This window comes from Oryctolagus cuniculus, chromosome 15 (genome assembly GCF_964237555.1).
Source record: "Oryctolagus cuniculus chromosome 15, mOryCun1.1, whole genome shotgun sequence".
NCBI classification, from domain to species: Eukaryota; Metazoa; Chordata; class Mammalia; order Lagomorpha; family Leporidae; genus Oryctolagus; species Oryctolagus cuniculus.
Genome location: NC_091446.1, coordinates 60,748,429 through 60,771,751, shown reverse-complemented (window position 1 = coordinate 60,771,751; position 23,323 = coordinate 60,748,429). Strand labels below are relative to the sequence as shown.

At 43.4% G+C, this 23,323-nt stretch overlaps 1 protein-coding gene across 1 annotated transcript; it reads right to left on the bottom strand.

The window, feature by feature from the left end:
- Window positions 1–311: 311 nt before the first annotated feature.
- Window positions 312–21,657, bottom strand: DDX21 (DExD-box helicase 21). Its single transcript, XM_002718570.5, has 15 exons — window positions 21,024–21,657; window positions 18,824–19,261; window positions 16,829–16,904; window positions 15,415–15,593; window positions 14,042–14,159; window positions 12,792–12,977; window positions 11,836–11,981; window positions 11,047–11,196; window positions 9,877–10,038; window positions 8,531–8,650; window positions 7,276–7,349; window positions 5,000–5,159; window positions 4,445–4,579; window positions 3,281–3,325; window positions 312–2,735 (listed from the first exon to the last, which is right to left on the bottom strand). Exons 1-15 carry the CDS (start codon window positions 21,108–21,110, stop codon window positions 2,469–2,471), a joined length of 2,343 nt encoding a protein of 780 aa, XP_002718616.2. The 5' UTR covers window positions 21,111–21,657; the 3' UTR covers window positions 312–2,468.
- Window positions 21,658–23,323: the final 1,666 nt, after the last annotated feature.

Here is a 23,323-nt window from a genome sequence, read left to right as displayed (position 1 = left end):
AAGTCCCTGGGCCCCTGCATCTGCAGAGATCTGGTAGGGTGAACACCTCTGGTTCTCTGCCTCTCTGTAACTCTGCCTTCCAAATAAATCCTTAAAAGAAAATGCTACATTATATCTGGATCTACAGAAATATGCATACTTGTGGAAGGGCAAAAATGCAATTCTCCAAACAGAACCAATTACTGCAATTTTATAAACAAATACATGGAAAATTGCTGACTAAAATTGTATGAGGTGACTGGTTTTTCCTATGTTAAGATTTCTTTACTAGCTGTTTTAATAATTTCAATATTAGAAAACCACCACAAACATAAAATACTAATACCTTTATTACAGCATAAAGCAGTATTTTAAACATTAGTTCATATTACAGTAAAAACATTTTATGTACAACTGTAGAGAAATCGCTGCACATAGCTCCAACCTAAAAATGGGTTATAATTTAAAAGTGAACTGAATTGTTTGATACATAAATTTAAAATATTTTTACTATAGAAAACAGTAAAAATGGTAACATTGTCCAGGGTAGCTCAACAAGCCCATTTAAACTAAACAGTAGCTGAATTATACATTTATAAATATATGGTTTGAATTCTGGGATAAAGAAAAAATGTCAGCTTAATTTATCAAAATAGTCGTTCTTAAAATTAAGTTGCATGAAGCAAAAAATCCTCATGTTTGTCCCTCATAGTCTTGATTTACGCCTATTTTTCTTCTGACTACCCACAATCCACAGCAAAGTTCCAGGTTTTTCTTTCTAGGAGAGTTTTTGATCTGTTTGCTGTAAGCACCTATTCCTACCCAAATCATGAAATGTTTTGGTTATTATTAAATCATGCCCATATTTGGGCAAAACCAGAATCTAATAAATTTTAACCCACAAGGCACATGTGGGCCATCGACACCTTACCCTAATTCCCCGTGGCTTCATGGGATGCCACAAATAAAAGTGATGAGACTGACAAGAGGGCCAGGGAATAAACACCAAGAACAGAGGGCAGGAAGGTCTCAGGATTCAAGGAAAGAGCTGAAGCTCAAAGAGAAAAGGTTGTTGTCTCAAGGACAATGGAGTTGAGTTGGCTACCAGAGCCCGACTGCAAGGTGACCAACTCAGAGGCAGTGAGAGACAAGATTAAATGAGAGAAACTGGGGCCTAGAATATCAAGTTGCTAAAACTATTTGAATGAAAATGAAGCAGTGCATGAAGTTTTAATCTTGTAATAGTTTGTTCCAAGACTGCCAGGGTGAGTTTCTAGAGCTAAGGCAAGAAGACAACACATAGCATTCTTAGTCCCCTGTACAGAATGCGTCCTAGAGAAACAGGCATCAGTCATCTCTCTAGGGCTATATTAAGTTCTTCAGTTTCTCCAAATCAATACCTTAAAATAATCAGTTTGCCTCAAAAGGAAGTCTCCAAGCAGCTAGATGCAGTTTAACAGAAATAGGTACTACTCTGTGGTTTTCTCAACTATGCCACTGAAAAGTAAAGTGGATCTTTCTACCCCTAAACCCAGCATGCCCACTAAGTCAACCCCTAGAAATATTAACAATCCACTCAAATTTCCACCACTAACAGGACACTTTACTTGTTCTTCCCTTTGCTCTCCACAGCTTGGAATCTGTCTCCTCCTAGCATCTGGAGAATACTTGCAGTGGGTTTTTTGACATAATCTTCAGCCATGCAAACCTGTGCCCTCTCTTTTCTTGATTTCTTCTTGTAAAATAATGTTAATCTTCCAATAGGAAGAAGAGCAGTACATAATTATTTAAACACCATTTATCCAGCCTCCTTACATACAAAGAAGGCTGTGGAGCCATCTTGTGTATTTGCAGTTTAAAGATACTGGCTATATGGTATCTGCTAAGAATTCACTGAAGCAGGAACCACCTTGTAATGAGAAGCTAAAACACATCAAAATGCATACAACCACAGATCATCCCTAGAAAATGGATTATATCCTCCAAATTTAGAGCATACTGTGTTATATACTCAGCCAAGTCTGAAATCTCATTTCAAAACATTGCTCAGTATCAACTCTCAGAAGACACTTGCCACAGGACCACAGCAGTAATTATCTGGCAGGTGGCTGGGGAATGCCAGTTACAGAACAAAGCCTTGACTTTTCCAGGCTTAAGTGGTCCTTCAGAGACTGCTGCAAGCCCTTAGGCATTTACTTTAGGGAACGAAGGGACACTAGAGTGAGAGACATTCAAGACATCTCAACTTACAAAATACAGGCAGACTGAATGATTCCAAATAAAAATGTAATGAATTCATATGTCTTTCAAAATCTGACAGACGCAGCACACCACAAACCATAACGAGCGGATGAATAATTTACATGAGGCTTGTCCCTGTGGAAGAGATGGGAACCAGGCAAGTGGTCGAGAGGAAGCACAGAGTGCTCTGACTTTGTGTAAGGAGTAACGGCAGTCCCACGCTGTGAGCAGTTCTGTTCCTCCACTAATTAATTACCAAATGCTTTACTGAAGCTGCGCTTCTGGCCTTTGTTCTGGGACTTGTTTCTGTTGCCACCTCCTGCTCGCTGTCCCCTGAAGCCCCTGCTTCCATCCCGCTGTCCCCGGAAGCCCCTGCTTCCTCCTCGCTGTCCCCTGAAGCCCCTGCTTCCGTCTCGCTGTCCTCTGAAGGCCCCATATCCTTCCCGGGGGCCTTCCAGCTCGGGCTGCTCGGTGGCCACGGACAGCTGCCAGCGCCGTGAATCGTGCCATTTCTCCTGTGGAGAGAAGTACATATTTTCATCTGCTTTGATTTTTACTGGATTTGGTTTTGTAAGCATTAGAAAAGCAATGCTCTGCTGCAATTTTTCCAAAGAAAAACCAGGCTGACAACTTAAGTGCTAAGGGCTGACCAAACACAGCATTACCCTTCTTGGTTGAAAAGGCCAGTGTCACTGAGGTGGGGAAAGCAGCCCTTGTCACTAGGTCATTTATCCAATTCAACTGTTACAAGGTGTCTAGAGCTGTCTGTGGCAATAAAACAGGTGCCAACAGGTTTCTCATAGCAGTACTGAAGAAAGATGGAGAAGTGAAAAATGTCGATGAAAACATATAAGAAGTAGAGGGGAGAACTCTGAAAACAGATAATAGACAGGCTCAAAGACAAAACATCAGAGTAAAGGCCAGGATAAAAAGTGCCAAAATATAACTCTGAACTGCCTTTTACCAAGGAGACAGGAGCTGTTGCTTCCCATTCTACTATGCTGTATTGGGCATTTTACTAGTTAGATACATTAACTTTAAAACCCAAGAGAAATAATACCTGTATTTCAGTAACTGCTGCAGTGGGAACATCAAAGCAAACACCCTAGAAATCAAAGCAAATGGAAGTGAATCAAACATAAAGCATATTAAAGTGATACCTCAAAAGACAAGGTTTTAGGGCCAGGGTTGGGCAAAGGAAGTTGTCACTTGATTCTCCATAACTGACACAGGCAACCCTCTGGCCTGCTCTTTAATTTCAGTATTTTACAAGGAACACCTCCTTCCATTCATTTAGCCAATGATAACAGAGCTGTCACCATGTAATGAATACCACCATCTGCAGGAGTCTTCATTCTCATATTTACCAGAGTTTCAGAGAATAATATGAGGCATTCATAGGGACATACGAATAACCAGTAAACAGTCTTTGCCATTGAGTAGGTCATAGTGTTCTTGAGACTCAGCCAGCAAGGACAGCAAAGTAGTATTTAACTAAATAAACCAATGTCCCGAATACTGAAGTACAGAGAAGGATGTTCCTAACTCAGTCCGATAAAGCCAAGGAAAACATTATAGGAAGACTTAAGGTTAAGCCAAGTGATAACACACCATGGAGGGGAAAAACACTATAAACACTATAAGCAGCCAGCAAGCAGGTGGATGACAGCATGGTGTACTTGACACTGCTGGAATGGAGGGGACTGGTGGTGGTGACGGGGAGATGAGCTGGTGCAGAGGAAGGAGCCAGCCCATGAAGGACCTTATCCTCAGTGTGGAAGGGTAGGGGCTTTCTCCCATAGCTTATGTGGCACTCCTAAAGGAGACACAACCCAGTCACAACATGATACTCTGAGTGGGCCTGTGATCCTCCAGATGTAGTCCACTGACCCCTAGGGAACCAGTCTTGCAGGGACCCCACAAGTTACTTTCATAATACGTAGACATTAGCTGCCCTTTTCACTTCCACATTCCCTCACAAGGGTGCAGTGGATTCCCAGAAGTGAGAGGCAAAATCTGAAACTCAAGATTCTGAGTCAGTTACTTAATAATCTATCTAGGTAGAGATGCTAGGGACAGTGCAATCTCCAAGTCTGATGATGTGCGTAGAATGGGTCAGGCTGGCAATGACTCCCCCACAGGACAGGTGGAAGCCACCTTGCTGCTTCCCTGCCCACATTAAGCCACAGAACTGAAGTGATGCCATAACAGAGGCCTATCTTACCAGCTTTCCTTTGAGAAACACCATTCCCTTTATTTTGGAATCAACATCCTCGCCCAGTTGCTCTTTAAGTTCTTTCCAGGCATAACTGATGTTTGGCATTTCAATTGAGCAGCGCAAAATCATAGTCACAAAACCCTTATGGAAGAAAGGAATAAAATTAAAAGGGTAATTTCTGAAGTTTCTAAATATGTTGGTTAAATGTACTGTATGAATTCAGGGCTATGTATAGACTAAAAAACTAAGATGTAATTCACATACTATAAAACTCATTTTAAAGTGTGGAATTCCGTGGTTTCTTTTTCCTTTAGTATATTCACAAGGTTTACAACCATGACCACTATGTAAATTTCCAGAACATTTCAATCACCCCAAATGAAACCTGATACTCATTAGGAATCACTGCTAGTCTTCCCTCCACCCAGCCACTGGCAAGCACTAACATATTTTCTCTCTATGAATTAGCTTAGAAACCTCAAAACACAGTTAGTTCCTCCCTGGCTCAAGGAAGTGAAAGCACCCCAGATGACAGTGTCAGCGTCTGACAGGGAAGTTTACCGCGTCTGAGTTGATGAGGGAGCGCTGGTCCACTGACGTGGCCCCTGAGATATGGGCCAGCGCTGCTGCCAGGGCTTCCACGGCTCCCTTCTCCTCGATGAGCTTCTCAGCAGACTGCTTGAAGTGGCTGATGGCAGTGGGAGGCACAGAATCCAAAAGCCTATAATGTGCGAACACATTTGTTAGGAAAAGTAACAGACGTCATTCCAAGCCAACAGCACCTCAAGGTAAATCAGTATTTTCAAACAACCACACACATACACGTTGACACCTTTTTCATGCCTATACGTATATACACCGTTGGCCTTCTCTGTTATTAGATTCTACACCTTTGATTGAACCAACCACAAATAGAAAATAAAAAATCCTCCACCCCAAAAATTCAAAAAGCAAAATCTGAATCTGCAGCATACGATATACTATATGCTTAAAGCACATGAATGAAGTGATGTGCAGGCACCATTTTCGGCATCAAACAACCTACTGATGATACTAAGTATAGAGGAGCATGTACATGGGTAAAATGCAAATATCCCACCATTTTCTGTTAAGTGATTTGAAAATGACAGAATTATGGTATCTAGGCCAGCGCCGCGGCCCACTAGGCTAATCCTCCACCTATGGTGCCAGCACCCCGGTTCTAGTCCCGGTTGCTCCTCTTCCAGTCCAGCTCTGCTGTGGCCCGGGAAGGCAGTGGAGGATGGCCCAAGTGCTTGGGCCCTGCACCCGCAGAGGAGACCAGGAGGAAGCACCTGGCTCCTGGCTTTGGATCGGCGCAGCACGCAGACTGTAGTGGCCACTTGGGGGATGAACCAACGGAAAAAGGAAGACCTTTCTTTCTAATTCTGCCTGAACAATCATAATAAAATGTGTGCCAATAGATACAATGAACAAATCTTTAAATAACTCTTGGGGGAGGGGGTCGGTGCTGTGACACAGTAGGTTAATCCTCTGCCTGTGGCACCAGCATCCAATATGGGTGCTGGTTCTAGTCCTGGCTGCTCTTCTTCCAATCCAACTCTCTGCTATGGCCTGGGAAAACACTGGAAGATGGCCCAAATGCTTGGGCCCCTGCACCCACATAAGACACCGGAGGAAGCTCCTGGCTCTTGAGTAGCTCAGCTCTGACTGTTGTGGCTATTTGGGGGGTAAACCAGCAGATGGAAGACCTTTCACTGTCTCTCCCTCTCACTGTCTGTAACTCTACCTCTTAAATACATAAACAAAACTACACAAGGTACCTCCTTAAAGGTGGCCTCTTTACCTTTCCAGCATTGTTTAGCTTGTTTCTTTCCTGATCACCTAACCCTAAAATTTCCTGAAATGTCATCCCAAGGAACCCTGGTCTGCAGGACACAAAGCAGGCAAGGCTAAAATAAATCCAAAAACTGAAAAAAGTTAAAATCTTCTCATTTGCTGAACTTTCTTAAGCTATTGATACGCTGATACCTAGCATTAAATGTGATCATGAACTCTCCCTGTTTACTTTTTAAAGATTTAGTTAATTATTTGAAAGGCAGAGTTACAGAGAGGGAGAGGCGGACAATCTTCCATCCTCTGGTTCACTCCCTGAATGGCCACAATGGCTAGGACTGGGCCAAGCCGAAGTCAGAAGACAAGGACTCCCTTGGGTCTCCCATGTGGGTGCAGGGGCCCATAATGGAAGCCAGTCAGTCACAGGAAGCAGCTTAACCTGCTGTGTACAATGTTTGCTCCTCCCTGCCGATTTTTGAAACAGGCATTTTACATATCTATAATAGCAAGTATGGAAAGCACTCTAAAAATGATGCTCAATGTTCAGTGGATCCTCAGCAAGGCATACCACCACCAGTAGCAAGCAGAAAATGGTTTCACGCTTTCATGGTGCCAACCCTTCTCAGCCCTGGGAGAATGCTGCACAAAGGCAACAGCCAGAGATCCTGAACAGCTGAACATCCTTCAAATTGTAGGACAATCTGACATAATTCTCCTGCCCCTAATGCCAATAAGCACATATAAACTGACAAACACTGGTGGTTAACCCAACCCTACTAGTTACTGACTATCACTCAGCCTACTAGGCTGGGGACTGGATTAATGAAGGTTTGGAATGTAACCTGCAACCCAATCTAACCAGTTGCCAGATGCAAAATACCTACACTGCATCCAAAATGCCTTTCCTTAAAATTTCCAAGACAAATCCAAGTATTAATAATGGTCTCCTCTGGTGAACAGGATTGGGTAGAGATCAACATCAGACATGCATCAGAAGACCTCAGGAATGACAGGGAACATACCTGATGGCATCTTTGCTGGAAGCTTTTATTATTTCTGTGGCTGAAGGAACACCTATTCGTTTAAATTTAATTCCCTACAAAAAAATGAACCATATTTCAATGATTATGAAGTTTCCATCGAATTTCTCAGATGTACCAAATATCACTTAAAGTCTTATTTGCAATATAGTATAGTTCATTTACAGCATCTATCAAATTTCCACTACTGTTTCATGTTACTATGTTACCTATTACAAGAAAACAGCACTGCTAAATTACTATTAACTAAAACTAGACTTTATTCCACATCTGTCTCTCCTTTTGTTTCTTGACCTTGACATTTTAAAATTTTTAAATTTCATGTATTTGAGAGACAAACAGAGACAAAGAGAGTTCCCATTCAGGGGTTCATATTCCAAATGCCTACAAAGCCCAGGGTGGGGCTGACCATGGGAGCCAGAATCTCAATCCTGGTCTCCTATGTGAAGAATCTGTATTAGCAAGAAGGCAAGAATCAGGAGCTGGAGCCAGGAATCAAATCTAGACACTCTGATGCAGGACACAGGTGCATTAACTGCTAGGCTAAACACCTGTCCCAACCTTAACCATTTTAAGGACGTCTGGTTAGGTACTTCGTAGAATGTTACCACAAACTGAGGCCATGCTTGGACTGGGATTACAGGTTTTAGGGATGATCAGAGGTTAACAACTGTCTCCCCACCTCTTGTTAGGGCGCATACTTATCACTGATGATGTGCACCACGATCACCATTCATATGGCCCAGAGAGTGTTTGCTGGTTTCTCTCCTGTCAGGTTCTCATGCCTCACCATACTCTATTCAAGTACAGTCCACGCCAGGTGAAGGGGATAGGCTAATCTCTACCTCCTGGAGCGGAAACTATCTATTCACTAGAATTGTGTAAGTAAAGCTAATCTCTTCCTCTTTGTCCTTCTAATATACCTTGACACTTTTGTTTTTTAGCAACTTCTCTACTCATTAGACAAACTAGAAACATTTAAGCAAAGACTAAGTTTATATTAATCGGTCTTACAATTGCCTTTCAATCACCTGGAAATGAATCCACTGCTTTCAAATGCAAAGATATTTCAAAATAGGCCTTATTTCACAGAACAATATTCAAAACATGTACCCAACAAGCATTCAGTCACAGCCACATGCTAGAAATACAATCTAAAGTTAATAAAACTTGAATGAAGAAACAAAAGACTGGCTCTAAAACTCAACATTTGCTAAATGAAAATTAATAGTTTTACCGCTTTTTGTTCCACTTGTGCTAACTGATATTCCTCCTTGTGCTGATAAAAGCAGATGCAAACGCCTGTCCTTCCAGCTCTGCCCGTCCGCCCAGAACGATGAATGTAGGACTCCACATCCTACGGAAATGAAATAGGAACGACACTGAACCACAGAAAAAGACAAACGCCTGAGCAGCCCACGCAGAGGTTGGTGACTAAGACCAGGCTAGTGTAGTTCTAGACCTGGAGAAGAGGGACAAGGTCCTCCTATTTGAAGACTTGTCACAACTAGCGAAACCTCTACAACAGTGGTCTCTATCCCACAGGCAACTTTACAAAGAGCACTGGCTAGTGCTTGTCTAACAGAGCCATACATATGATTCTAATTTTCTAGCAGCCACGCCAAAAAGCTAACAAGCTAAATTTACTTTTATATTTTTATTTAACTAAATACAATCAAGTCTTATCACTTTAATAAGCCACCTATATAAAACCAGCTACCAAGATATTTTTAAAATTATTTCCTCACATCTTCAAAATCCAGAGTATACAGTAAGTTTAAAATTTTTAAAAACTCCAGTGTCTGATATTTATAGCATACAAGCAATCAACTCAGACTAGCTACACTTCAAGTGCTGACCAGTTGAAGGTATGGTTAATGGCCACCACCCTGGATAACACAAGTCTATATATAGGTTCACTGCATTGTTGCATCCATGTCTACTGGTTTTCCTTTCTAAGACAGGTTAAAAACAAAAGTGAATTCAGAGTAATCAAGTGTTTTTTCCATCACTGTAAGTAACTTTTAATTGTGATTTGCAGTTAGGCATGCGCGTGCACGCGCGCACACACACACACACACACACACACCTTTCATTTGCTGGTTTGCTCCCGAGGTGGCCACAATGGCCAGTGCTAGTCTGGCCAGGCTGAAGGCCAGGAGCATGGAATTCCATTCGGGTTTCCCATGTGGGTGGCAGGGGCCCAAGTACTTGGGCCATCTTCTGCCTTCCCAGGAACATCTACAAGGGGCTAGACAGGAAGCAGAGCAGGCAGAAAGATTCAAACTGGCACCCTAATATAGGAAGTCGGTGTCCAAAGTGACAGCTTAATCCACTGTTCCACAATGCTGGCCCCTTTCTACCCCTACCCATCTTCAAGATCCAGCTCAAAATGGCACCACCTCCGCTCTGACCAAAAGCCAGCTTTCCATCCTTTAGCCACTGACTGCATTTGAGGGGAAAGCCTTACAACAGGTTCATTTTAAAATCACCCTTGGCATCCTGGCAATCAAGACATTGCTATTACCGACTGCATGCAAATATACAACTTCGTATTTATTCGTTACAATACACAACACATACCTTTGGTGGACAGCTTTGTACAACCAAATCAACCTCAGGGATGTCTAACCCACGTGCAGCAACATTGGTTGCCACCAAAACGCCAAAATCACCATTTCTAAAACCTTTCAGAGTGATTTCCCTTTGCTTCTGTGGAATGTCTCCATGTAATGACTGGGCATCCTGCCAAAAAAAAAAAAAAAATGCGTAAGAATTTCAGATCCAACAACACATCCTCAGTTAGGTCTATAAAAGATATTCATATTTTGGAGCTATCTTTCCTGAAAACAGTATCAGGGAGAAAACATGTGTCTTAAAGCAATTCAGAGCACTAATCAAAAGGGATGGAAGCTACTTTGTCAATTAATTTTGAGCCACCCATTCCTCATCTGTAAAATGAGACAAGCTCTTGCATGTATATATATCCTTTTAAAAAAAACAATTTTTTAAAAGTTATTAGGAAGACAGAAAAAATTTTTTTTTTGAGAAAAAAAATTTTTTTAAAGATTTATTTACTTGAAAGTCAGAGTTACAGAGAATAGAAAAGATAGAGGTAGAGAGAGAGAGAGAGAAAGATCTTCCATCTTCTGGTTCACTTCCCAGTTGGCCGCAACGGCAGGAGCTGTGCCAATATGAAGCCAGGAGCCAAGAGCCTCCTCCGGGTCTCCCAGGACTTGGGCCGTCTTCTACTGCTTTCCCAGGCCATAGCAGAGAGCTGGATTGGAAGTGGAGCAGTTGGGACTAGAATTGGCGCCCTATGGGATGCTGGCACTGCAGGTGGCAGCTTTACCTGCTAGGCCACTGTGCCGGCCCTGAGAAATTTTTAATCCTCCATTCACTGGTTCACTACTCAAATGCCTGCACAGCCAGGACTGAGCCAGGCATTAAAGCCAGGAGCCCATATCTCAAATTGGGCCTCCCACTTGCATGGCAGGGACTCAAGTTTTTGAGTCATCACCTCACTAGCAGGAAACTGGATTGGGGTGGAATAGCTGAGACTGGAACCCAGGCATTCTGATAGAGGATGCAGGTGTCCCAAGCAACAATTTAACCACTGTGCCAAACACCAACCCCCAATAAGTATATTCTGACCACTAGAGTTCAAAGGAACTGGGTCAATGAAAAACAGACCATGAGCAGCAACAGCCAAAGAAAAGACACCTCTGGCTTGGCAGGCAATAAAGGACCAACCTGTTTTATAGAGGAATTCTGTGACAGCTCCTGGGCTTCTTTCTTGGTCTCACAGAAGACAATCGTGCGCCCTTGATGACCACTATACACTCGGATCACATCTCCAATAACTGCTGCCCTCTGAGACCAGTGGCACTTGATAGCCAGATGCTTTGAGAAGAAGAAAAACACATCTATACAGAGCACTGCCAGAATCTGTAATTACCTGCTCAACATGAATGGTGCTGGTAGTGAGCAGCCTGCTGCCACCACTGCTTAGAAAAGACAATAATAAACTATCAAAGGAAAGCGTTACATGGTCCTGTCTCCTCATACTTCCCCCCTTTCTCCAAAGAGCCACTGGCTTCATTAATCAGGAAAAGAAATGCCATTCCTTAAGAGTCTTAGAGGAAACCAAGTAACTGACAAGAGCAAAGTTTCTGAATGCTTTGCCCTCTCATCCACTGAAAAGTGCAACCCGCAGTCAGCTACTGTCCAGGTCTGTTCCTTGGGTAAAATGAATTCATCTAGGTACCGGACCCTAGGAGGAAGACAGCTTCAAGACAAAGTATTACATGTCTTTGCTGCCCTGTAATGTCCACAAATTCTAGGTTTAATCTGTTTACATAATTCAAACAGATTTATGTTCTATCAGACAAAATTTAGAAAACACACACAACTTGAGTAGAATGTCTTCACTGGGCCCTTTACATGGAAAGCATTTGTGTTTGCCAGTCCTAATTACCCTCAGACATGAAACAAATGATATACAATTTCACACTAATTCCGGCAACTAAATGAATCATTTACCTCCACAGTTATTGCTGTTTTCTGAGTCTTTTTACCAATCAGGTCCACCTGTTCATATGTAGCTTTCATGTATTTCTTAGCAACATTAAATACCCAATGAGGGCATGTTGCAGAAAAAAGCAATGTTTGGGGGTTGTCTTCAGAATCTTTGGGGGGAAAAAAAATCAGTATGAATAATCAAAACAAACCTACACAGAATTCCACTTCACTCAGTTCTTCCAGGGTTCCCAACAATCATTAGCAAGCCTCATACTGAAGACACAGGTAACACGTTTTCCAATGGACACAGAAATAATGCTTCAATCATTTATGCAATGGTGAAAGTACTTTAACTTACTTTGCTTTCTGAACCCTGGCCTTAATGAAACACCAAGGAAATCCGTCCAATACAGTGAGAACAACCAAGTGGACAACAGCAATTCAAGAAGCCCAGCAACCAGTTAATACAGATCACCAGACAAACACCCTCTCAGACACACCAGAACTGTGTCTGAACTCATCTCTATACTGCCTGATGTTTGAAACTATACCTTATTTGTTCTTTGTGGTCAACTACTATTTTTTGTTTGCACACAAAGTTGCATCATAGTCTCACATTTCAAATGGCAGGGTAAGCTGGTACAACCCTTCTGAAGAATAATGTACACTGAGTTGCAAGAGCTATTTACAACTTAATTCCACTTATGGAAATCTAGCCAAAATAACCAACTTCAGATATTGATGAGGTGTGAGGAAAGCTATCTGCATAAACATGACTACAAGAATTATGAAAGTGACAATAAACAGAAAATAGAATTAAATCATGGCCAATTACTTCATGAAGCAAATCTATGTGGAATTAGTAAGTCCTCTTTCAATTTTCCAAGGCTTTGCCTTTTTTTTTTAATCTCTTAGATGACTATTTCATCATCTTCCTTTGGTCTCTTTTATATCGGTTTCTTGAATTTGGGGTTTACCTTTCTTGTATGCCACTTTTAAAATGTCTTCCACTTGATCAGCAAAACCCATATCCAACATCTGGTCAACTTCATCAAGAACAACATGCTTAAGTTTGGAGAGATCGAGCTTGCCATTCTCTAGATGGTCTTTGATTCGACCTGGTGTCCCAACCAGGATATCAATCCCATTCCGCATGCGTTCAACTATAAAGAACATCAATGATAAAATTTACTGGATTTTTAGAAGTCCTTTTATCAGTCTACACAATTAAATATAACATGCTAAGTAATGAAGATGAAGACCATCAAAGCATTCCATCTAGTAGAGAAATCATGTAAGAAGTCACAGTCTAGTGTATTAAGTGGCATAACACATGTCCACAAAAGCAACTGGAAAGAAATGACTTCCTTGGCTGCAGAAATTATCAAGACACAATGAGAATTAAGAATCTTAGTGCCAGCACCGCGGCTCACTAGGCTAATCCTCCGGCACACCGGGTTCTAGTCCCGGTCGGGGAGCCAGATTCTGTCCCGGTTGCCCCTCTTCCAGGCCAGCTCTCTGCTGTGGCCAGGGAGTGCAGTGGAGGATGGCCCAAGTGCTTGGGCCCTGCACCCCATGGGAGACCAGGAGAAGTACCTGGCTCCTGCCATCGGATCAGTGCGGCGCACCGGCCGCGGCGGCCATTGAAGGGTGAACCAAAGGCAAAAGGAAGACCTTTCTCTCTCTCTCACTGTCCACTCTGCCTGTCAAAAAAAAAAAAAAAAAAAAAAAAAAAAAAAAAAAAAAAAAGAATCTTAAAAAAAACAGGAACTTTCTACGAGGTGAGACAGACAGAAGTGCAAACTTGCAAGACTATACAGAGATTCGTAAAAGGAGCTGTTCAGTTTTAACCAAGAAGAGATGGTACACTAGTGTATCTCCTGAGCTGCTACTGCCGTCAAGGGGTTCAGTCAAGGTCTTCAACAGAAAAACAATGAAATCATGGAGCAGAGGGTGCAACAATAAGCCCTAGCACCCCCAAGAAAAGCAACCTTAACCGCATCAAGAAAAAAGCAAGGATACAGAAATAGGCAGAGATCCAAGGTCTTGAGAAATCAAAATAAATAATTTGTCCACAGGACTCAGTTTCTTGACCACCTTTAAACAATGGCAAAAGCAAAGCATCATCTGTAACTAGACCAGCTAAAGAAAAAAATGCCAAAAGGTCAAAAGGGAATCTACTCTGCATCTAAGGCATTTTCCTCCCCCTGTTTTTGAATTTACTTACTTTGATTTCCATACGGAGTTCCACCGTAAAAACAAGCTACTGCCAGTTTTTTTGTGATATCACTGAAGTCTTTGCTTACTTGATTTGCCAGCTCCCTTGTAGGTGCAAGAACCAATACCTGTAAAGGAAAAATTGATACCTGAATTCAAAGCATTATGCAGTACTGGTTTCCTAATTACTGGTTTTCCTAATTACCAGAAAGCTCAATGCATCCTACCCTTTTTGATATTTTCAAAGCATCTACTTTGCATATTGCAATAGCTTGCATAGAAGGATCCTATAGTTCTTGATAATTACACTCAGGAGAAAAACTTGTGACCACACCAATCCCAGGGGCCCAAATGCACTAAGCAGCCTGCTTGAACTGGGGCAAGTTTCACAGAGCTGCTAATCCTTCAAGTACAGCATTCTAGTAAAAGAACAATCTGATCAAGGAGCAATACTGATGATGACAGTTAGCTACTATCTGTGCTTTTACTGTGTCTGAGGCTCACATAAACCCTTATATGCATTATTCTGATTTAATTCTCACAACCTTTGGAGGTGGGTATTAGAAGGTAATTAACAACCAAAACCAAAAAACCCAAGAAGAGGCAGAGCCTGGATGTAAACTCAGGCAGTCTGACTCTAAAAGCTGTAATCCTCATCTCTGCACTACATTAAATCCTAGAGCTCAAACTCTGGAGTGGTCTTGAGCCTGATGTGGGACACACAGCACAAAACCACTACAGATCCTCAAGTAGAACGGCATAAACCAACCAACTCAGGCACTCACCCAGGTGATATTTACTACCCTCTATGTGCCAGGCACTGTTTTACACAGTGATAAACAAATTAATTGAGGAGGAGGAATGGACACTGGAGGGCAGGGAGCTAGTGACGTTAAGACAGAAAGGCAAGTGCAAGAACCCACAGCTGAGGTAACAACATGAACATCATCAGTGATTAAAGTTAAAGGTCGTCAGATGGCAGCTTCTCTGAAAAATGAGCCCAACAGCACTATCCTGATAAGGAGGCTTGGCCTAATCTTTACTCAGGTGCCCTTCCTCCTATTCCTGTCTCTCAATTAAAATTAATTTTCTCCAGGCAAAAATGGTCACTGAACATTTTAAACCCCAGGGACATGGAATGGTTCTAAGGGGCTATGAGGCACACAGGTGACCACAAGCATGGCCAGATTCTAACATTTAAATACACAGGGCTTGTCTTTCAAAAATGATCTCATTTACCTTCCCATAAAGAGCCACTGCAAATACAATGAGTAACTTTAACGGAAACTCAATTTCAAAAAATAGGGCACATAAATAATTCCCAGGAGATGTTTTTCCCTACGCTGTCTGGAGCCTCTGAGGCCTGTGTTTTGAGATAATTACCTGAGGTGGACGGCCCCTTTTCCTGTCTTGCAGTTCTCCCTGAAGTTTCTCAATCAAAGGGATAGCAAAGGAGAATGTCTTCCCAGTTCCTGTCCGCGCCTGTGCAATCAAGTCTCTCCCACTGTAGACATGGTGAAACGTCTTTGCTTGTACAGGGAACAGGAAGGTCACCCCCCGGGCTGTGAACAAATCAACCTTGTTATCTGATGTCACAATTCTTAAAATATACAACGAAGGACAGAAGCACGCTCATGTTTTCTGTTCCTACAGAATTAAGAATTCTAAATTTTGGTCATCATCTGCAAAGTCAGGCACAAATATACTCTGGTAATAAAGAATTTGCTCAACTGAAAATATCATCAAACTTTAAAGCATCAAAATACAGTAATTATTTATTACTATGAGATTATATCACAAAAACAAAAATATTAACATGGCATCAACTCACTGCTTAATGTCACCAGCACTATCAGCTGTAACATTTCTGAATACAGAATAAACTGTAATCACTCATTTAAGTGGCAGCATAGGCTACCACAGCCATAGTGCTACCTGAATATATGAGAGCACTTCAAAGAGGAAAAACAGAAATAAAAAAGTTACTTCTCAAACAAATGTTTTTTTTTGACAGGCAGAATGGACAGTGAGAGAGACAGAGAGAAAGGTCTTCCTTTTGCTGTTGGTTCACCCTCTAACGGCCGCTGCGGCCAGCGCACCGCGCTGATCCGAAGCCAGGAGCCAGGTACTTATCCTGGTCTCCCATGCGGGTGCAGGGCCCAAGCTCTTGGGCCATCCTCCACTGCACTCCCTGGCCACAGCGGAGAGCTGGCCTGGAAGAGGAGCAACCGGGACAGAACCGGTGCCCCAACCAGGACTAGAACCCGGTGTGCCAGCGCCGCAGGTGGAGGATTAGCCTAGTGAGCTGCAGTGCCAGCCTCAAACAAAATATTTTGAAACCCATGAGTGACAAATTAATTTTTTTCACACCGAAAAACCTTACCTTGTTTGGGTGCAGTTCATTATATGGCTACATATATGATCTTACAGTAAGGGTATGTCCTTGGGGCAGGCATTTAGCCTGCTGTTAAGATGCTCACATCCCACACTGGAGTACCTGGGTTCAATTTCCAGCTGCGGCTCCTGGGGATCTAGCTTTGGGAGGCAGCAGTGATGACTCGGGTAACTGGGTTTTCTACCAGCTATGGAGACCTGGACTGAGTTCCAGGCTCCCAGGTTGAGCCCCAACTGTGGGGCCACTGTGCACTTGGCTGTGAAACAGTGGGTGGGGTCCTATATGGTTGCCTCAAGTAAAATCAGAACCAAAAAAAAAAAAAAAAAAAAAAAAAACCAAAACAAAACAGAAGCATATTTCCAAATATGTTCCAACATTACGAAATACTTTCAAGAACATTACCTTTGAGAAGCTTAATAGTCTCTTCAGATATAGGAAAATTAGAGAAAGCACCTTCCTTTTGCTCCACAGGGATTTCCTAGCAAGCAAAGGACCACAACAGAAAATTAATATAAGCCATACAACGTAATACAGAGAAGACTTCAGAAAAGAAACATTGTCTGTAACTCATCTAAACCCATCAGTTTAAAAATCAACCAAAAATTACCAAAACCCTCGGGAGGCAATTAGACAGACATTTGGCAGCAGCAGTTAAGTCACCTGGGATGCCCACACCCCATACCCCACGCCGCAGCGCCTTGGTTCGGGCCCGTCTCCACCTCCTGCTCCAGGTTCCTGCTGATGCAGACCCCGAGAAGCAGTAGGTGATTGCTCTAGTACGTGCCTCCTGTCCACCCATGTGAGAGACAGACCAAGCTCTAGGCTGCTGCCTACAACCGTTAAGGGCATTTGGGGAGGGAACTAGCTGTGTCTACCTTTCAAATAACTAATAATTTAAGAAAGCTTTAAAAAAAAAAATCCTTGATAAGTAAATTTAGATATGAAAAGGAAATGCACCATAGTATCTAAAATTCAACAAAATAAAAACCTGCAGCAAATACATACTGCACACATGCTCTGGGTGACCAGTGAGGGCAGACTATTTCAACCAAGAACTACTCTATACTCATTCCAAGCCAACAGTTCCTGGTGAATGTCATCAGCGCTTCTATAGAGCAACCTCCCTCATACACATCCAGACACGTGTGAAGTCACTATCGCATTACTGGATTGCAAAAATCCTAACTGCTCAACAGAGGAATGAAATGAATTTCTAAACATTCATGCTGCAATATGCAACCAAAGAACACATTTAATATTTAATTTAAAAATCAGTTGCTGGCGCATAGCAGGTTAACCTGCCTTCTGCAGCACTGGCATCCCATAAGGTCCCAGCTGTTCCACTTCTGATCCAGCAGCTCCTTGCTAATAACCTGGAGAAGCAGTGGAAGATGGCCCAAGTGCTTGGGTCCCTGCACCAACATGTGAGACCAGGTAGAAGCTACCGGCTTCAGATTGGCCCAGTTATGGCTGTTGCAGCCATTTGGGGAGTGAACCACCAGATGGACCAGTGGATGGAAGCTATGCCTTTCCCTTTCTCTCTCTGCTTTTCAAATAAATTTTTAAAAATGAAAAAAAAAATGCTAATATTAAAATGCAAAAGGATATAAAATGAAGTATAATGGACCAGAGTTTGTGGCATAGCAGGTAAAGCTGCAGTATGGGACACGAGGATCCCACATGGGTGCTGGTTTGTGTCCCAGCTGCTCCATTTCTAATCCTTTTCCCTGCCTGGGAAAGCAGCTGAAGATGGAAGCGCATGGGCCCCTACCACCCACTCTCACCATGTGAGAGACCTGGAAGAAGCTCCTGGCTCTGGCCTGGCCCAACCCTGGTTGTTGTAGCCATCTGGGGCATGAACCAGTGGATGGAAGACCTCCCTGATTCTGATCTGAAAGTTATATACCTCCGTACTTGGAAAGTGTCTAGTATTGCTTTAACAAATAAACGCTAAAATTCTGGGGAGTTCTGTTTTTGGTTAAATTTTGACATTTTCTAAATTCTCTAGATCACTTTTTTTTTTTATAATCAGGAAAAGAACTCTAAGTGTTGAGCATGACAGTAAACAGAACATTTATTAAAGTTCCAATTTCTTTCCTGAGTTTCTGAACAACCCTTTCCAGTGGATCCATTTAACGATTTGGCAAAACCTCTTCCCGGGAAGGAAGTTAGGGCCCATTTACACAACATACCACTGTATCTCCCCTGTAGAGTTGACTTGCAAGTAAGCAGACCTGAGTCGCGTTGTAAAGAAGGCATTCGGACACTAATAACCTCTAAAATGAAGTCTCTCTTTGCATCTCAAGGGACCACCCCACCACAAGGTGCTGACATACCGGATTCCTCTACTACTAACCATTCTGCCTAGCAATCCTGCCTACTAAAGCGTAACTTCACCTTCTCTGCCTCACTGCTGCTTTCCTCACTGGCAGCTCCATCGGCATTCGAGTCAGGTTCGGAGTGCGGGAGGCCATTCTTCATCTTGGGACTCTTCTCTCCAATTTCTCCATTCACTTCCTTTTCTTTCTTCATCTTCTTGGGCTTAGGAGCGCCTATTTCTTCTGACGGCTCTTCACTTTTTATTACTTTTTTGGTTTTAGAAGAAGCAGTTTTCTTTTCAACGTTCTCCTTTTTCTTACTTTTGGCTTTAGGAGAAACAACTTCATCTTGAGATGGTTCCTCTTGTTTTTTCTCCTTTTTGGACTTAGGAGGATTCAAGTCAACCTCAGATGGCTCTTTCTTCTTAGCTTTTTTAGCTTTAGGGGAAACCATTTCTTCCTTTTCTTCTGCTGATTCTTCAATTTTATTAGATTTTGGCTTCTGTTTTTTATCTTTCTAAAAAGATAATGAAAATGCAAACACTGAACAATGCAGATAAACGTTTGCACAGTCCATCAAATATGGATTATTTCAGGATTGCTTTCAATGATAAATAACACAATTCAGGGGCATTTCAACAGTTGTACTTTATCTGTGACAGATACAAATCAAACAGTATGCTTTTTTAGTACTGTGTCTTAGCTAAGATGGAGATAAAAAGTTCATGAAAAAGTATATTTTGGTGCAAAAAATTTGGAAATCCTGTAGTTATTTTGTTACCTGTATTTTCCATATACTTTTGAAGCCCCTTGTTTATCAAGTTTCATTAGCTTGAGATCAAGGGTGTCTCTTAGTAACTGTTCATATTGGTCGAACTTTGTCTGACAATTGTAAAACCAGATATGATTAAGGGAATGACTCATAGTGGCTCAAGGGATGCTCCAACAGGCTCTAAACTAAATACTATAAAAAAGTGATCAAGTACAGTTCCAATTCTGAAAGCAATAATGCTATATATGTACACAGATGGAGGGTGTTAAATAGATTTTCTTTCTTCCTGTTAAAATTTTTGTACAGACAAAACAGGAACTCACACCATTTGCACCTTGTGTATCTCTCACAATGGCAAATGAACTTACATAAAGACACTGTTTCAAACATAATCACATAAACTCACAACCCATCATCCCCTTATGTAAAACAAAATAAATGCGCAAGTTACAAGTACACGGAAAAGATAAAATCTCAAAAACCAAATCAGGTGACTACAGCTCTTCCCTGAAATTTCTGATTCTCTCCATCTTTTCACATTACTGAAAACTTTTAACAACTGGACAGGTGCAGCCACCCTACAAACTCTCTAGCAGCACCTCGGCCAATTCCAGCAGGATGGAGACTACTGCGCTAACCAATGTGTCTCCCTAAAACTTCCGATCCGACCTGTGGACTCAAAGCAAGCACGAGGGGTAACCCGTCCACCACATGACCCCCTGGACTTCGGTTTTTCATCCCTTAGTTTCAAAAATTAAGAGGTAATTTCCTATCTGTAAGTCCAGATGGTTGCTCCTACTCTGACTATCCCACAGAGGAACACACTGACTGATGCAGAAACTTAAACCAGGACCTCCAATAACAGCAAAGAAGCAGACGACGACGACCCGGGGAATTTAAAATTAATGCACACTGCTGCCCTATGTAGAACAAAAACAAGGACAAAAAAAGCGATATTCAATTAGCACTAGTCCATGTGTTTGTTTTTCCATGGGAGATGTGGCCAATAAATTTAGAAGGCTTTAATTACCTCATCTTCTAAGCGCTGCTTACCTGAAAGCAAACTGTACTTCCCCAGCTAAGGCTTTAAAAAAAAAAAACACCCACTGCAGACACCACGCACGTGCGCAGATGGCCACAAGACCTCTCTAGTCTGGTCCACTGCTACGGTCCCCACCTGGACTTCGGAGTCCAGTGAGAGGACAAGCCGGAACCTGTGATCCCAGTTCCCGGGGCCACGTGGGACGCCGGTCCCGTCCAGCTCTGCGGCGGCCTCACGGCCAGCGCCCCCGGGACGCACGGATGCGTCAAAGACGGGAGCAAGGGGCCGGCGCGCGGCACAGCCGGCTCCGGCCCGCGGGCCACGCGCCTCCCAACCCGGGGGGAGCACCCCTCCTGGGCGCCGCTGGCGGGGACCAACGCGCGTTCCGCGGCTCTGCCGGATCTCGACTCGCGCCACGCGCTCGCACTCCCGCCCCTCGCCAGCACCCGGGCCCCTCGGTATCACCTTCTCATTTTGCTTTCGCGTCTTCTCCACTTTTCCCATGGTCGTGGCTGATTCCAAACTGGCGTCGCTACGGAGTTTGCCCGGCATCACTCAGCACCCGCCGCGCAGGCCGTCCGGTGCCCTCAACCGCGTGGAGAGGAAAAGATAGTACTTCCCCTTTGGCCCCCCCAACTCGCGTCACTTCCTGCGGCAAAGCATTTCCGGCGGAAGCAGGAAGCGCAAGGAAGGAGGCGGGTGCTGGGGTAGTTCCTGGCCTGAAAGTGGCAGGGCTTAGCGAAGCGACCGCTTTCGGCGCTTGCCCAGACGGCACCTACAAAAGGATAGAACTGGAGAACCACTAAGGTTAGCATTGCATTCTGAAACACTGGCCGGATTCTCGCCAGCCACACCTGATAATGGATGACTTGTGACTGATTGCTTTTGAGTGGCGCTTCTTCATTGCCTACTTTTTTATGTATTTGAAAGTCAGAGTTACACAGAGAGAAGAGGCAGAGAGAGAGAGAGAGAGAGAGAGAGGTCTTCCATCCGCTGGTTCATTCCCCAGATGTCTGCAACGGCCGGAGCTGTGCCGATCGGAAGCCAGGATCCAGGGGCTTCTTCCAGGTCTCCCACGCAGGTGCAGGGGCCCAAGGACCTAGATTATCCTCCACCTCTTTCCCAGGCCATAGCAGAGAGCTGGATCGGAAGAGGAGCAACCGGGACTAGAACCGGCACCCATATGGGATGCCAGTGCTTCAGGCCAGGGCATTAACCCGCTGAGCCACAGCGCCAGTCCCCTCTTCAGTGCCTTCTATCAGGTTGCTCAAGCTTACAAGGTATTTTTACTACAAACACGTGGGATTTGCGTCCTTAATCATTTTGTGGAAACTTTTATAATTGACGCCAAACTCACGAGCCTGGGTAAGAGCCAGAGTTCAGTCGGGTCTTTCATGCATGTGTGCCGGCAACAAACATCTAGAGCATTCCCCCAAGTCGGTGGGAAAAGCGGCATGCAGACAGCCCACAAGTCTCATCTTCCAGAAGCTTGGTGGGAGAGAGAGGCCTCAGTTGTTTTGAAGGCACAAAGAGGTACCTAAACCGACCTTGGCACCCAAGCCATGTACATCTCTGATGGAAGTTGACAGGGGCTCTTCATCGTGAGTGGTTTGGACACCATAGTACTTCAGGAAGTTGAGGGGAAAATGGCCAATTAAATGATCAATGACACTGTTGTTAAGCTTTTCCTACAGAACCAGTGGTCCAATGCACTGGGAAACAATTTATTTTACAAAATGGGTTGGAATCCTATCTATGAAGACCTGCCTTGGCCACTATTTTGAGTTTCCATGTATGAAACGGGGTACCAAAACCGTTAACAAAATAAACTGAGAAAATTAGACAGTGAATGGTTTGGCAGGGCCTGGCACATTGAGTACAATAAATGAGAGCTCTTCAAACTCATAGGTCAGGCCAGCATCGTGGCATGGTGGGAAAAGCCCATTGCCCCTGAGGCTGGCATCTCATATGCGTGCCTGTTGGAGTCCCACCTGCTCCACTTCTGATCTAGCTCCCTGATAATGGCCTAGGAAAGCAAAAGAGAATGGCCCAAGTCCTTGGGCCCCTGCCACCCACATGGGAGACCCACAAGAAGCTCCTGGCTCCCGGCGTTGGCTGTTGTGGCCATTTGGGGAGTAAACCAGCTGATGGAGGATCTCTGTCTCCCCTTCTCTGTAAATCTTTCAAATAAACGCTGGAAGTTTTATTTCTGTATTTCATGAGATTAGTTTTTCCTGCACATTTTTCATCACTTTTAAGGAAAATTTTTGCTTCAAATGAACTATTGGATGTTTCATAGTCTCAATTTTGTAATTTTTAAAAAGATTTATTTATTTGAAAGGCAGTTAGAGAGGCAGAGAGAGAGAGAGAGGTCTTCCATCTGCTGGTTCACTCCCCCAAATGGCCACAACAGCCCAGCTGGGCCAGTCCGAAGCCAGGAGCCAGGAGCTTCTTCCAGGTCTCTCACGTAGGTGCAGGCGCCAAGACGGACCGTCTTCTGCTTTCCCAGGCAGTAGCAGAGAGCTGCATTGAAAGAGCAGCCGGGACTTGAACTGGCAGCCATACGGGATGCTGGCACTGCAGGTGGCAGCTTTACCAGCTATGCCACAGCACTGGCCCCAGTTTTTTCTTTGACAATTTAGGTAAATGTACAACAACTTATATTGTGATAAACTTAAGCCAGGAAATTTGATTTATCCATCTTTCTGTCCTTAAAATTTCAGACATTTGTTTGACGCACAGTAAGTAATCTCTAACTCAGTGTT

Excerpts from the sequence above, each read along its gene's own strand:
- DDX21 (XM_002718570.5), bottom strand. The coding sequence starts at position 21,110 with ATGCCGGGCAAACTCCGTAGCGACGCCAGTTTGGAATCAGCCACGACC. Across the intron at positions 11,982-12,791 it reads AAAAGTGGCATACAAGAAAG|ATTCTGAAGACAACCCCCAA; the intron begins GTAAACCCCAAA and ends TTCCCCCCAAAG. Across the intron at positions 5,160-7,275 it reads TCCAGCAAAGATGCCATCAG|GCTTTTGGATTCTGTGCCTC; the intron begins GTATGTTCCCTG and ends CGCACATTATAG.